Source organism: Tympanuchus pallidicinctus, unplaced genomic scaffold, assembly GCF_026119805.1.
Source record: "Tympanuchus pallidicinctus isolate F22 unplaced genomic scaffold, pur_lepc_1.0 scaffold2, whole genome shotgun sequence".
Taxonomy (NCBI): domain Eukaryota; kingdom Metazoa; phylum Chordata; class Aves; order Galliformes; family Phasianidae; genus Tympanuchus; species Tympanuchus pallidicinctus.
This window is the reverse complement of record NW_026294721.1, coordinates 36,410,127-36,425,690: the sequence shown is the minus strand read 5'-3', so window position 1 is coordinate 36,425,690 and position 15,564 is coordinate 36,410,127. Positions and strand designations below refer to the sequence as shown.

The following is a 15,564-nucleotide window of genomic DNA, read 5'->3' as shown; positions in this document are numbered from 1 at the left end:
AAGACCATAAATACCAATGTGAAGTTGGGAAATGATTCTTTTGGACAAAACCGAATGATGTTACAGCACAATGCATTCTCACCATCTAAAATTTTAGGAATCTCTTTAGTAATTATCCATTCTCCTGGCTGCAGTAATGACTGACCATAAAACATATCAGATTCTGCACTTGTACTTGAGAAAGCAGAGCTGCTTGAAGGCGTCAGTTCCTCCAGCTTGAAAAAGTCCAGTCCTGTTAGTGTGCCACCAAAGAATCGACAACCACCCAGGCAGCCACACTTGTTCTTGCTTCTCTTATTCTTCAAATTGTCATCAGGCCACAGAAACCACAATCTACACAAGAGCAGGAAGGAAAAGAAAAAAAATAAAACAGAAACACAACCACATCACATTTAGTACATTTAAAATTAGTTAAGACAAGATAAAAAGACATACACTAAAATACACTCAAATGCATCTCCTCCAAACTGCATCTCTTACCTTTTAGTTCGGTTATCATGCATCTCCAAGAAATGCCTCTGCACTTCATGTTTAGAAGGATGATCCGCAGCTAAAGCAATGTCAGCAGTGATGAGCCCCAAGTTGACAGATCCAGCTTCCAGCCAATATGCCCTCCTCAGGATTGGCTGAAGACCAGTTCTGCAGTTGTTCACCTGCTCAACATATTGTCTCAACTGAAGATCTTGAATAGCAGCACTTACACCTTCTCCAACAGACTGATTGTGGAGGTTGCAGTTTGCAATACGTATAGTACCCATCTGAAAACATAAGTAATAACATGAACTCTGAATACATGAAACTTAAAGAAAAATTAGCCTTAAAACAATTAATATAAAATCTATTTAATTCCAGGAAGGCTTCAGTAAACTACCGTCTCCGAAACCAGTTTTAATAAACTACAAGCAAGTGCACACACACACACACACACACACACACACACACACACACACACACAAGAAGGCAAGGTTTCAGATAGTTTTCAAACAACAAAAACAAAGTCTTGACTTAGGAGTATTTAGTTGTAAAGGGGTTCAAAGAGAATTCCCAATTTTAGGCATGTTATAATGAACCTTTAAAAAATTAAATCATTATTAACTTGTTTGCTGTAATCATAAAAACCAAGAAATCTGGAACATGACATCACTGTCACCTTTGACTAAAACACTGCATACTTCCAATACAAAGCTGCATTAACTTGCAGAATACAGACATTTAATGCCACACCTGATAAATACTTCAGTGAGAGATTCACATTAAATAGTGCAAAATTCAAAATAGAAGAAACTTTAAGTCTTGAGCTTTAATTCTGATCCATATGTATTGTGCTGTAATAGCCTTTTTATGATCACAATCTACTTTTTTTATCGGTACAGCTCCAGTAGTTCTGTTGATTCAAAGAAAAGACCATCCATCTTCTGCATCTGGAAAAAGTTCTTGCTTTACCTTCGCCCTCAGCTATGGAAACTGCTCACCTCACAACCAGCCTACCCGTCCATACAGAGCCAATCGTCTCCCGCAGTACTGAACCCCAATAAAATATGACATAGCCCTGTCACATGTCTTAAAACAATCTGAAGGTTGATGAAGTTTTCTGCACAGCTTCATTAGTTTCCAAAAGGTTTCCATGAAATACCCAAACCTTTCCAACTTAACATTCAAACTTTTCAAAGGGTAAGTAAGGAAAGCTGCAAAAGAGCCCAGCTATGGAAGAGCAACTCACATAGTTAAATTTTTACTTCTCATCTTTGTCACAAACCATAATGAAACACTGAAAATCCTTTTTTAAATATGAATGGAATGCATTAGTGATATAATTTTCTATAGCGGCTCAGGTTATTAAGCTGCTTTTAAAAATACTGTCATTCATATTTATGCCTGCAAACACAGTTAATATTTGTGCTGATGCATTATAATATTAGACTCAAAAGATTTTATAGATGAAAATGCTTTTTCTTTTTTTCAAACTGCCACAAGGTACCCAGCCACTCAAATGACAAGACATCCTATCTCAGATCACACAAGATGTCTAAAATAACTGCCACTGTCCTTCAGTTAGATTCTTGCACATAATATGAAGCTGACCCCCAAGCATTAGATATCGAGTCCAATTTTATAACTAAATTTATTACTGGACAGCACAACTTCTAGTCACTTAGTAATTCCACTCAGTGTAATACTTTAATGCATTCCTATATCATCTCTTAACTTCCATTTTGCCATAGTTTTCTCTTGTATACAATGAGAGAGAATGCCAGCTCTTCTCTGTATATTGTTTTTTGAACAGAAACACTTTGCACATTTTAGATTTGGTCTGGTAGCAACAGTAGTATTTCTCCCATCTCTGCCAATGATCTTAGTTCAGACAGCTGTCTCACATAACATGACTGTGAGTTATCACGCAGTGAGCTGTATACATTTTTTTCCTCAATCATTTCCAGTTGCTGAGTTACTAACTTATAGAAAAAATTCTTAACAACTCTCAGATGTAGACAATAGCTTTTATAGTGTTTTAATTGTTTTAATTTATTATGCCAATCTTGCAGCTCACATTTTTAATTCTGGAAGATAGACCATTTTCTGAGATCACTAATGGAAGTATTAAATATGACCAAAACTGAACTACTTCTCGCTCGGTCCAACCATTTTAACACCAACCTTCTATCACTTAGTTCTACTACAGTGAGCAAGACATAAAAAACAGGCAACTGTTACATAAAAAAAAAATGCAAAGACCTCTATTGACAAAAATATTTTAACTGTTGTTACTAGTAATGTCTTTTACCTTTATGTTGGTGGCACAGCCATGTTCTACTACATACAGATCTGCACCATCCATGGCTAAGCGTGTCATTGTGTACTTTAAGTCATCAGATGTTGGGCATGGCCCAGGGATGCAGTTCATCTAAGAAAAAGAAACACATCATAAACAACATCACAAAAACTGGTATCTGTATGTTAAAATGGGGAGGAGGTCAAGAGATGAAATTCATGAATCACACTTTATATATTGCAAGACTTCTTAAGTCTTTAAGTGAATGTCCAAATGGATTCCAAGTGATATATATCAAATCTAGAATCCATGATAACATCTGTTTTCTCAAGCCACAATAGTAAGAGCCATAGAAGCCATAAGCTGTTAATTTAAGTCCCTCATCAAAGCACTATTTTAACAACAGAGAATAAAAGCATGGCAATGCGCCAGGACCATGATGAGAAGCCTGATCTTTGTCTCTTAAGGGAAATTGAAGCATGCCATTTGTCTCTTAACCGTCACTGTAGAGGTAAGAAAATATGCATGACTCTTCTGGATGCTGTCTCTCAAGATAATTAATGTAGCACAAAAACATGGCGTAAATCCCCAGAAAAATTCAGATAGAAATTGCTTTTCTTTCTGAAACATAATTAGCTATAATTTATCAAAGGGAGCAGCCAATCTGAGTACATGCTCCATGTGCCTTGATAACCTCAAGGTTGGGCTTATAAAGTTAAAAAAAAAAAAAAAAAAACTGTTAAAAAAATATAGTGAATAATTAAGATGGATAAAAGGTTACCTTAGAGTCACAAAAACGACGATCAATTCCATGCTGGCATATTATTACAGATTTAGGTCTTTCCAATTCAAACTCACGGCACACTACATGAAACACAAAGGTCTGCCCCCATTCCAGAAGACTTGCAAGCTGTAAGCAAATAACATGTTGTCCAATAGTAAGTATGCAAAATAAACTTATAGTATTCAACAGATTATTGACAGAACATCACTAAAGATTGGAAGGTTAGAAAGAGTAAAACCAAACAGAAGATCTCATCATAATATTCTGTCTTCATTACTTTGTTCAAACATAGCCTATTGCCCATTACGTAAGATTTATTTTTGTGTATACTAGAAGATGCACATGTAATACTGTGACATGAACCTAAACAATCCCTAAATCACATCTTAATCTAAGGAAACAGCTGTACTTTTAGGGTTAGACAGGTATTTCATTGCAAAGATGGAGATCATCTTATTTCTCCTCAAAAAAAATGCCTCTAAATACCCTAATATCTTAAGGGTCCCTTCCAACTCAAATGATTCTGTGAGTCTATGAATTTAAATGTCATCCCTCCTTGTATGTAAGTAACAAAGTTACACTCAGAAAACACTGAAGGAAACCAGCTAAACAGAATACGACTGAATCTCGCTGGACCTAGTAATCACCCAATTGTTGATTTAAATCTTTTATATAGTTAGCTTATTCAAAAAGGAAATGAATCATGACTGTCTAGCTCTATTATGAAAGGGAAATGGGTTTTCTTTGGCTAATCAAAGGAAAGGGGACTTTAAATCAGGAGCAATTTAATTGGAATTTAATATAGCTATGACTGTCCTCCACAAGATCTCTCGTCCTCCCTTTAGTTGTATACCTTCACAAATTCTTACAAGACATCACGCTATGGATGGAAAAAGCCAATGACCCTGAAAGAAGCAAATTCAAGTTCTGGTTCACATCAATGCTGACGACATAAAAAGCAAAATTAAAACCCTCTGTGAAGTATTCAGTTGAGAATTTCTACAAGAAGAAAACTCTTAAGTTATATCAAACATTTAGAAATGTTCCTTAAAGCTTGAACTATTTTTAATCAACTCAGTTTAAACTGAGCAACTACTGCTACAGTAAATACTACAGCTAATCTAAATCAGTAGTTGTAATTTAGGAAGTATCTCTACATAAGCCTGTATATGCAGCATGAAAACCTATCTGGAGCCTATTCTACAAATGCAATGTAATTGCCTGTAAGCCTTGTTTTGATTTTGTATGCTTAAATAAGTGTTTAAGCCTTGAAAATAACACCAATTTTTAGAGGAATATGAGCACACAAAAATGTCTTAAAAATCAAGCTAACTACAGAATAAAATGTATATATTTTTCTCATGTTTCACAGCACAGTGACAAAGGAACCTTTTCTGAAGATCTCATAGCCCACACCAGAAATAAGACTAAGCCACTGGCCTAACACACGCTTGGAGTCACTGTTATATAATGGAAAAATGAAGACAGCATAAATGGCAGAACTAAATGACTGAGCACTGTGAAAGCAAACTACCTTACAGTGGGGCCAAGCATTAGAAGTTACGCAGCTACCAGCTACTCTGTTTGAGAGCTCTGCTCATTCTATTTCCCCACAAAACGTTCCAATTGCCTCCTACTTTAAAACTTGGCTTTGTCAATAGGTTTCTATGGAATGTCAAAACTTCATCTGCAAGGTAAAATTTTTGCCAATTGCTGAACCTGTTATCCTCCTTCCTGATAGCATTCCTGCAAGCAAATGCCTATGTATCTGAATGAATGTTACATGTGAGGGACAAGAAGATGCCTTTCAAACTGTAACCATAAATGGGTACTTAATTTGTTCTTTCCAGATTGTTAATCAGTAGGAGTAATGAACTTGAATCTCCAAAATTCAGCATCATAAAATGAAAGTGATTTTGGAAGAAGTCAAACACAATTTCACTAAGAATTCCTTACTTGATTTTTTTAAACAGAATTTTTCTCTCTGCTCTTTGTTACATTCTTTAGCTTATGGCTGAAAGGGTCCCAAAACACTGGATCTGTTTACAGAGAAGCATTACTTATTGTACGATCAAGCCACTTTAAGAACAAGCAGTTACTGTGGTTGATTTTCTAATCAGTATTCAAGTATATTAACATACATAGACATAACATGCATTTACACATATTATCATCAGCATTCACTGCTGATTTGTTCATATTTGGTAAATATCACTCTTTTAAATGCTTGTTTTACACCAGACATCCTGTTATATCTAGGTGAATATCAGATTTGGCTCTGCTGGAATCTCCTGTTTTTTCCATGTAAATGGTTAGATTTCTAACCACATACTTGAAGTTACTTAAGGCTGAGATCGCACATTTTCTGATATTCATGCTACAATAAAGAAGGAAGTTGATATTTCATAGCCAACAGTTTCTAGATGATACCTGCGGTGCTGTAACTTTGGCAGTAAGACTTCCAGCCTGCACATCTATTAGCCACGCATATTCTAAAGTATCACTTCCAAGAGGCAAACCTTCTGCAGAAAACATCGCGTGGGCACGCAACTGCAGACCTGATAGACTAATGTGGCCCTCTCGAAGGACTTCATCAGCTGTAGGTCTCTGTCAAGGACAAGGTAACAGTTAAGTAAACTGCAAAGACTGTATAATTAGAAAGTGCAAAAAAACAAAACACAGTCAGATATTTTATATACACTCATATTCGCTTCCTAAACCCTGTTGACTTTTATACAGTTGCAGAGTCCCAAGACTTCCCAGCATCACACATACAACAGCATATATGTAAATCTTATGTGGGGAAGGAAGCCTTATCTTTTAACCACTGGCAACCAACGTCAATTACCTTCCCTAGGGGATTTCCACCCTGTGACATCATTGGGAACATCTCTTAAATAGTAATGCAGTAAAATACAAAGAATGGAAGACCACATTTGACAATGGAAGGAATCAAGGTTAAAAAAATAAATGACTTATGAATGTCTGCCGCAATCAGCCAACAACTGAAAAAGATCAGTAAATAAAATCAGAGACTGTCCTCTAAATTGCATTTTTCATTGAAGAATTTCTTGGTTAACTTAAAGCAAAGCTACTCAGCTGCAGATACAAGAACTCAGATAAAATAATATGGCCAAAGAAGAAACCAAAAAGATAAAAGCTGCACAGACATACACTAGGAGCTTGTGGTTACACTGAAGTAAGCTGTGATTTAAATCCAATAAGTCAACAGCAAAACTTTTCTTTCCCTCTGTTTCAACACACTGCATTGCCCAGTTCATTTTCCACCATCAGGAAACCCTTTGGAGCTGCTTAGCGAAGAAGAAACGCATCTTTAGATATCACCTGCGACCCAAGTCTCAATGTAGGGAAGCTATTCAAAACAACAGGAGGCTAACCTAACTGGCACTACAACCATAAAGCAATGGTACTTGCTCAGTTCTGTAAAGAGAAATTCCTATTCTGCATATGTTACAACTATGAACTGCATACTTCAAGGTTGAACTGCAAAGGATCAAGCAGTATTTTTGTGACACATAATATGAATAAGGGGTCAAACTAACAGGTTTTTTTAAACTGAAGTATGAATGTTTTCATCATTCAATGCCAGGAAATAACACCAGGTGTTTCTAACACACATTAACGGATCAAATCTTTCTTCATGATATTTTTAAAAACCTGCCTGCTGGTGTGTTTATCATTTAAATCAATAACAATGCCCCACACAGTAGTTTCACTAGGAACCAATCCAGGAATGAGGAGCAGACAAAGAGAAAACAGCAAAGATAGCATAAACTGAAGGAAAGAAAATCTGTGAATGAAAGAACAGCTGCAGAAGTGTCTTGCAGTGTCACCTAAACACTCCAACACGAGGCAGCAGTAAAACACAGGGAAATCAGCTGCAAGCTGAAATTTCTCATAGCCAAGATGTGGTGCAATGCTGCTAGATAGCAGCACTGCAAGCAGCCTCATTCCCTGTACTCCCTCTTTGCATCTAGGAACTCTTTTTGCTTTCACTTGATTAAAATCATTCTGGCTTTTATATTCAATCTGTCCCCCCTGATATTTGGGATTCTGAAAGAGAGTAACAGAAAGCCTAACCTATTTTTTTTTTATATATATATATATATATATATATACACAAAGGGGCTGGGGGTGGATGGTTTAAAGTCTCAGGGCAATTAAATCACACACACTAAAAAAAAAAAAACACGCTCCAAAATTAAGGTTATGGCTGCAACCTCATCTCTACTTCTTTGTACATATGTACTGTGATTAAGTTACAGTTAGAAAAAAACCTTAAAGTCATTCAGTGTACAAAATAGATTATTTTCTTTAATACATGGGTATAGAAAAGCTTGGATTCCCCATAGAATAATACCATCCCCCCACTCCACACCCCATCAAAATAAAAACAAAACAACCGACCAAACAAACGGCAACAAAAATACACCAAAGAAAAGCTTGCAGCAGACATGGTTACCCCAACTGCAAATTCTCAGGACTTTTTTGACATACAGGTTTTATTACAGTTTCAAACAGTAATTCTCCTTGCCTCAGCTGCACCTGTCAAAAACAAGTCCTGCAATACAGACACTTTGCTCCAGAAACAAAGTTACAAGGGAAAGAGAATTGCCTGCCCTGTGTCATGGTATATCCAATTTAGGCAGCTATCCGCTGTATTAATCCCATTGAGATCATTCATTTGCAATTCCTCCAACTCCACACCACCACTTTTTCTCAGGTTACTATTACAGATAATTGCAGCGCTGTACCCAAAGCCCAGGCTGCAATTCCACTTCCTTTGCTAATCAGAGCTTAAGAAAGTAACACTCTCAAAATACAAGGGCTAACACGGCACGGCCTATGATGCTATTTAACATCTTATCAGGACAGTATATTATTTCTTGCAGTCCCTTTCTCTTTTAGTCAATTTACAGCCACAGGTTATATTTAAGGTACTTTTGTTCTTGTGCACTGGGTCCAAATCTGGAAAGTTTAAACAAGCATCAACCAATTTGTTCCATTAGCTTTCAGACATAGCAGAGAACAGGGGGACACGTGTCTTTGTCCGTGTATGGTTAGCAGTACACGGTGGTTTCAAACAGTGCACTATTATTTTTGGCAGCAATATATTTCAGGATACAGGGATTGAAAAACAATATAGCCTATAAGGCCCAGTGCAAGTACTGGGGTTTTAATGCAGCCAGCTTGTGCATAAATAAAACAAGAACTGAAATAGTCACCAGCTTCGCTGAGTAAGGATAATTGCTTGTGCTAATGAATTGCCACCTAAAATCCTCACTGAACTACATTTACGCATGGGGGCAATTTTTGAAAAGTTTACTAATAATTACAGTAAAATTGTACATAGCTTACCGATAAGCCACAAGTAATGCTTAATTCTGTCTCTAATTATTTTCATTGTACCCTTACCAGAGGAAAATTACAGGTCATGCCAGCATCTTGATTGTAAGCTAAAGATCCAGCTCTGTGATTTATTCTAACAAAATGCATAAAAATGTGAAAGATGTAGTTATTTTATTTACTACCACTTTTCTGTTTGCTGCTTAAAGAAGTGAAACGTCTCCAGGCACTGCACAAAATTTACTTGAATCGCTACCTACAATAGACTTCAAGACAAAGATCTTAAAGATTCAACATTTCTAAGACCAATCTGACTATTACTTTCAGTTCCCTAAAGAATCTTTTCAAGGAGGATTTAAATAAAATTAAGAAAACATTAAAAAATGTTCTACATGCCTTTCACTTCAAATGCATGCTGGAGAAACAAGAATAATATATATATATATATATATATATATATATATATGCATCAAAATTTTCTTTCATGTATGCTTCAAAAGCCTTAAGCTTTGTAAATATCAAAATAAACCATATTAAAATGGTTACAATTCCCCCAAACCAGATGCAACCAAATAAAATTGGCTAAATACCTGATAATTGTCATTCAGAAACAAATTCACTGGAGACAGCACAAGTTGAAGCATTGTTTCTCTAAATCCTTTCTTCATCTCAAAGCACAGCCTCTCCAAGAAAGCTGTAGGGCACTCGGGACCATCAGGACTACAATGCTAAAGTTATAAAAAAATAACATTAAAAATCAAATCAAATAGCCATTTCAGAATCTGAAAAAGTACAACACTGTTGAAGTTATTAGATTAGAAGCAAACCTGTAAGCAGTAAGTATGCTAGCTTTCCTTCAAGTTGATAATTAAAAAGAAATCTGTGCAACTTCAAAAATCTTTGAGCAGTTATAGAAACAGCGATGCAAATCCATCTGAGCTAACCCAAACCTTTATCTGGAATAGTTTTTAAATTCTTGGGAATCCCTCACAATGCAGCTACAAAGAGCAGGATGTGTCATCAGGAGATAGCTTTACTATTCAGCAGAGAAATCACACTTTCAATGAAAAACAATAAACTCTGATCACATAAACCTATCTTCAGTTCACATTTCAGATAAGCAAAACCAACCATGTCCCAAACTACTTCAGATAGCCACAGTTTTGCTGAAGAGTACCCATGCACTTTAAAAACACCTCTGTAACCTAACCTCATGTTCTAGGGAGTTACATTTGCTCCAGATCACACAGCTGCAAAAAAAAACACAAAAACACCAATTACAAGCAACAAAATACTTCAAGATTCTAAAGCTCTTACCACTGGCAATCGCCCATGCACTTTGTACAGATTAACAAGGACAGTAATATCCCATGGACGTAGACTAAGAGGGTGAACTGGCTTGACAGAGCTTTCATTTTCCTTCTTTTCATTTTCTACTCCCACAGCTGTCCATCCAGAGCTCGAAGATGTTGACAGAGACAAAACAGGGCTTGAAATAACTTCTTCAAAATCAGTATACATGTCATCTTCTCCAAAATAATTTTCCTAGGAAAATCAATTATTTGCAATTACTGTAGGGAAAACATTTTACAAAATTTTATGAAGGTTATTGCTAAGCTCTTCCCCTTCCTGAAATTCATCTGCCTGCTAAGGCTTCTTCATTCTTTTCGAAGCACAAATCTGTAGAGCAAGCAAGCAAAGAGGAAATGTACAACACAGAGAAAGCAAGCAATTGCAAAATGCTCATGTGTTTGGAAAAAGGTCTGCAGGAAAAGACAGGCACATTATTAGACCTGACATGGATATGGATATGTAATTTTATCGTCTCATATTTAAGTCTCCAAAGTATTTTTTCTGTTAAACGCTATGTATGAATTAAGTACTGCTCAGTGCACAAAGCAAAAAGTTCACGGAAGTTGAGCAAAGTTAACTGGCTTTGCTTTTTAACGAAGTGAAAGACAGAAGTCATTGCGAGGAGACAAATCTTGAAGCTTTTGCTGTTGTTGTTGTTCTATAAAGGAGATCCAGCAGAGGGTGCTAGAAACTCCAGTTACTTATTCTTGGTACTTTCTACCAGGACTTGAACATCATTCATTCCCAGTAGGTAGGACATCCCTAGGGAGCACAAGACACTATACCAAAAAAACTACCTCCAAAGAACAGAACACTTATGAAAACTACATAAATCTCTCCCACATTTTACTTAAGATCAATGAAAATGAACTAAAAACAACTAGACAGAAAAATAAGCATAAAATTAAAAGACACCACCAATAATCTACCACAAGATGCTATCAGTACAGCTGAACAAAATGATGTAAACACTGACAGAAATGCTGAAAAGAACATTACATTTGCATTTTCAAAGATGAGTTATCTAAATTTTCTTTTGAGATTCAGAAGACAAAATCTGCACGCCAAAAATCAAATTACCATGGGATCAAGGGATCTAACGTAACACTGTTTATTTATCTTCCCAGAGGAAACAAGTATTGAAGAAGAGAGAGCTTGTATGGAAAGACAGTATCACCTCACAAGCTTAGGAACTCCAAGAGGAGATCAATAAACAATTCAATAAACTGTGTCAAACACGAGTCGAATTCTTTATCACAATATATGACATCTTCTCAAGACATTCGCTATTGGCCTAATGTTGTTCCTGTTTCTTTGAGTGCCAATGTGAAATAATATATGAGCATATTTGCAATTCCTGGACTCTGCAAAAGCTTCCTTTTCTGCTATTCACTGCATACATGCAGGATCTTTATGTAAGAACTTAAAAGTGACTTCTTCAGTATGAGTCCTTACAAGTAATCACTAGCCTCAGAAAATTTCTTATCCCAACCCTAAATGAAATCATACAGAAAAAGGTTAAAACAAACCTTAAAAAAAAAAACAAAAACAAACAAAAAAACCCTAACAATTAAACAGAATACAAGCATCTCATAGCTATCTAATAGAAGTGACATGTTCAATCACCTCTGCCTCTGTCGTAACAAGTTCAGGTGAGGTAGGTAGGAAGAAATTCAGTCACTGTGAGCCGCCCTAAAGACCACTAACAGAAGAGGACTTCAGATAAGCAACAGATGCTAGCATATTGAAGTGTAACAGAGTAACATCAAGGCAAGACAAAAAAATTGTTTCTAAATATTCCCTGAAGTAGCTTTTTAAATTCAATTTATTCTCACATCCTTTCCCTCTATGACCCCAACTGCAGACATTTCCAACAACCTGATTAAAACAAAAAACAATCAGGATACTCTGTAGAACTTAAAATGTCCTAAAGGCACAAATTCTGATACATCTTTGCATAAAAGTAGCTGTTAATGTACACTCCAGTCGAAGATGCATTTTTATGTTTCTACATATTTACATGCACAACACCACAAAAGAAAAACTATGCTGATACAAGTCTACCTCTGTTCTGTAAGCCTTCTTATAAGCCTGTGCCAATTGTACTCAACCTAGCCATACCAAACTAGTCCTTATGAAAGAACTAAATTCACATATTCTGCAGAATTCTGTCCATTTCAAACAAATCACTTCCCTTTCCAACATGTGGCCATCCATAAACATTGTGAGCTGTATTTCTTTGCTTACCTTTATAGATAGAAAGGCTTTTAGCAGTGGTCCATACAGAGTTATCTGGGAATCTGGAGAGAGTTCCAGTTCCACATGGAGCTTATCTGGGGGCAGCTCTGCGGGGTCGAGGGGAAGGCGGGTCGAAGCAGTGGGAGATGAAATCACACTCTCAGATGTCTTCTGTGATGGCCTTAGCACAGATAGCATTGTTTCTTCCATTTCTGACACTTGGGAGAAAATGAAAACAGATTTTTATTAGGCTTCAACCAGACAAAATTATAAAAATACGGAAGCATAATAAAGATACAACTTCTTGCAGCTTTCTGACTTGAATTCTATAACTATGATAACATATCTATGCTACAGAATGGATTTCTCAGATCTAGTCATCATGAGAATACAGTAAAACACAGAATATTTTTGTCAACATGAATTATGCAAGAGAAAAACAAGCCCGCAAGTTACAAAAAAAGATCAATTTATTTATCTTGTTTTTGAAGTTAAACAAGACCTGCTTTTATTTCACTGTAGCAGATTTCCCACAACCACATAGCAATTGCAGAGTAAACAGAAGTGAATAAACAGAAACACCGCAAAAGATGTATGAAGAATCTGTTCTGAACCAACGAGTCCATATGCTACAATTTCCTCTCAAACTCAATTGCTCTAGTAACAAAACAGTCCTGAAATTCAAGTTCTATTTCTTCTTTTTACTTGGACCTAAGGAGAAGCTTATTGTCTTTTTTAAGCGAGGAAAGACCAGGAAAAGGAAGTGAATAACTCAGGGTTGTAAAGTGATTGCTGAAAAGCAAAAAGCTTTATGGGGAAGTCACAGAAAATTCTGTTCCAGATGGAGTAAGGGTTCAGGTGCTAATTTAATTGGGAGAATCAGCACATGTAGAACTACAGTGGGTACACACGTGTCCAGCAAACTACCTTCAAGGCTTTAACCTATAATTATTGCCTGTAATACTTGTTCAGTGTTTTCTTCATGTTATATCAGTTAGCTAAATGCCACAATGAGAAAACCACTTATTTGGAAATTGCACCTCTTTATTATACAACTTGTTTCACAGAGATTTAAAGCGTTTTATCAATTGATTCAAAGGAAAATACCACTGGTTATTACTATAACAAACACACTGTGTCAGCATCACAGCTCAAATGCAACTGTGGAAGCGTACTCAATTTTATTAATTGAAGGATTCCCCATTGAACGAAGCTGTAGGTGCAATTACCTGTGTATATACAAATGTCCAAATCCAGGTTGAACTGTTATGATTACAAGTAAATGCTTTCAAATCTGAAGTATGCAAATTTAACTCAAACTCACGGTCTCAAAACAACACTCAATGAATATATGCACAATGGACCTCATTTATCCTGTTTCACACTCAAAAATTTGATTCCTTCTAGAACTCAAAACTTTAAAATCTTGTTCAAAACCACACCTTCAAACACCTGTTCATTGAGGCTTGTACAAATTAGTCCTCATTATTGTTACTCTACTACCACTTCTTCCACAGTTCCTCTCTTTATCCTCAACCCGAAAGACTTCCAAATAACCTCATATCATCTTGCATACCACCCTCTGCACTAAAAATACTATAATAATAAATAAATAGCACAGAGACAAAATTAGGGTATTTTGTAACTTTCATACATATATATTTCACATTTGGAACTTCAAATTGAAAACTTCTTAGTTAGAAATACTTGTTGGACTCATAAGTCTAACATTCCTATCAATCTGCCCTGGTTTGCTTTACCAGTATGACTTTCAAATGCATGAAGGTAAGCCTATGTCACTGTATCTCATACAAATATAACGTATTTAAACATTAAAATCATAGGGAAAAGTCACAATATCACAAGGAAAAAGGTTTAGAAAGGCTGTGTAACATAGTACTGCCAAAAATGCTATATTTCACATTTATTAAAGTAAGTGATAACTCTCTTCAGATAACAACCCATTAAAGAAACTGTTATGGATAAGGAGAAACTAACCATAGATGGTATCTCTTTTTCCCATAGGGAATTTGGATACTTTCTGAAATCTTAAATTGAAGAAAAATTTGTCAGATGTGAAATGAAAATTAGCAGTCTCACCTTTGACCAAAAAAAACCTGAACACCCACAAACAAAAGCAGTTCAGTTTAAAATGAATTTCTGAAAATTTAAGTAGTTATAGCCAACACAATCACAGCACTTCCTGAAATGAAACACACTGGGAAGAAAAACATATTTGCACTTACAGGATTGTTTTAACTGCTCATCTGCCTTTTGAGGATAAATTGGGTGCCACGAGTAGTCAATCGTAAACACAACGCTTGGGACTGTCCAGCATTCAACCCATCCAGCCCTTTTGAAAAGAAACATTTGTAGCAAAAGTTTCATCATATACATTCCATTAACATACTAAGTTGCTTTTTCACAAAGAAAATAAGTAAATATAAAAAGCCAATATAGATACATAAACATAAATCAAAACTAGACTCACTCTTCCTGAGTAATGTTCCTCCACTTGGGTTTGCCTGTTTTCTGACCACTTGGACATTCACCAGTAATGCAAGATTCGGGATTCATTTTATTAGGTTGACAATCTTTCACCAACATAAAAAGAGAATATTTGCTAGGATGACAATCTGGTAGATACAAATGAAGATCAACATCTTCTCCCTAAAGTCAAAGATTAATAACGTGAAAGTATATTTGCATTCATTTTCTGCATACTGCTCATTTTATTTACATGCTCACCATGCACCACAAAGATGGTGCGTGGTACATGATGGCAAGGTGATGCACAATGTCTCACTCTTTACACGACTGCTGACCACAGCTCCCATCAATTCATTATAATATCCCGAGATCTCTGCAGTTCTTAGCACTTACGCATCCAGTAAGAACACATCCTAGCAAGCTGCAAAACACAGGTGCACAGCTTTTGGGGATTTCAGTTATTCTTCTGTTCAATCCATAATGCAAAAATTCAGTCACTGGCCCACAACTTACCGACTTCCTAAAATCAACCACACTTTTTTTTTTTTCCTTCTTAATTTAA

At 36.1% G+C, this 15,564-nt stretch overlaps 1 protein-coding gene across 11 annotated transcripts in view; it reads right to left on the bottom strand.

The window, feature by feature from the left end:
• The window catches only part of BLTP1 (bridge-like lipid transfer protein family member 1), a 109,798-nt gene that overhangs the window by 62,242 nt on the left and 31,992 nt on the right, over positions 1 to 15,564 (bottom strand). For 10 of the 11 annotated variants that reach the window (XM_052681555.1, XM_052681556.1, XM_052681562.1 and 7 more), the window contains 10 exons: positions 15,004 to 15,182; positions 14,759 to 14,865; positions 12,522 to 12,730; positions 10,239 to 10,466; positions 9,512 to 9,649; positions 5,985 to 6,161; positions 3,552 to 3,680; positions 2,783 to 2,902; positions 481 to 758; positions 83 to 333 (listed from right to left, as the gene is read on the bottom strand). In XM_052681555.1, coding sequence (XP_052537515.1) covers positions 83 to 333; positions 481 to 758; positions 2,783 to 2,902; positions 3,552 to 3,680; positions 5,985 to 6,161; positions 9,512 to 9,649; positions 10,239 to 10,466; positions 12,522 to 12,730; positions 14,759 to 14,865; positions 15,004 to 15,182 — 1,816 coding nt within the window. The remainder of the gene's footprint in view (positions 1 to 82; positions 334 to 480; positions 759 to 2,782; positions 2,903 to 3,551; positions 3,681 to 5,984; positions 6,162 to 9,511; positions 9,650 to 10,238; positions 10,467 to 12,521; positions 12,731 to 14,758; positions 14,866 to 15,003; positions 15,183 to 15,564) is intronic. The other variant, XM_052681560.1, reaches the window with a different exon arrangement.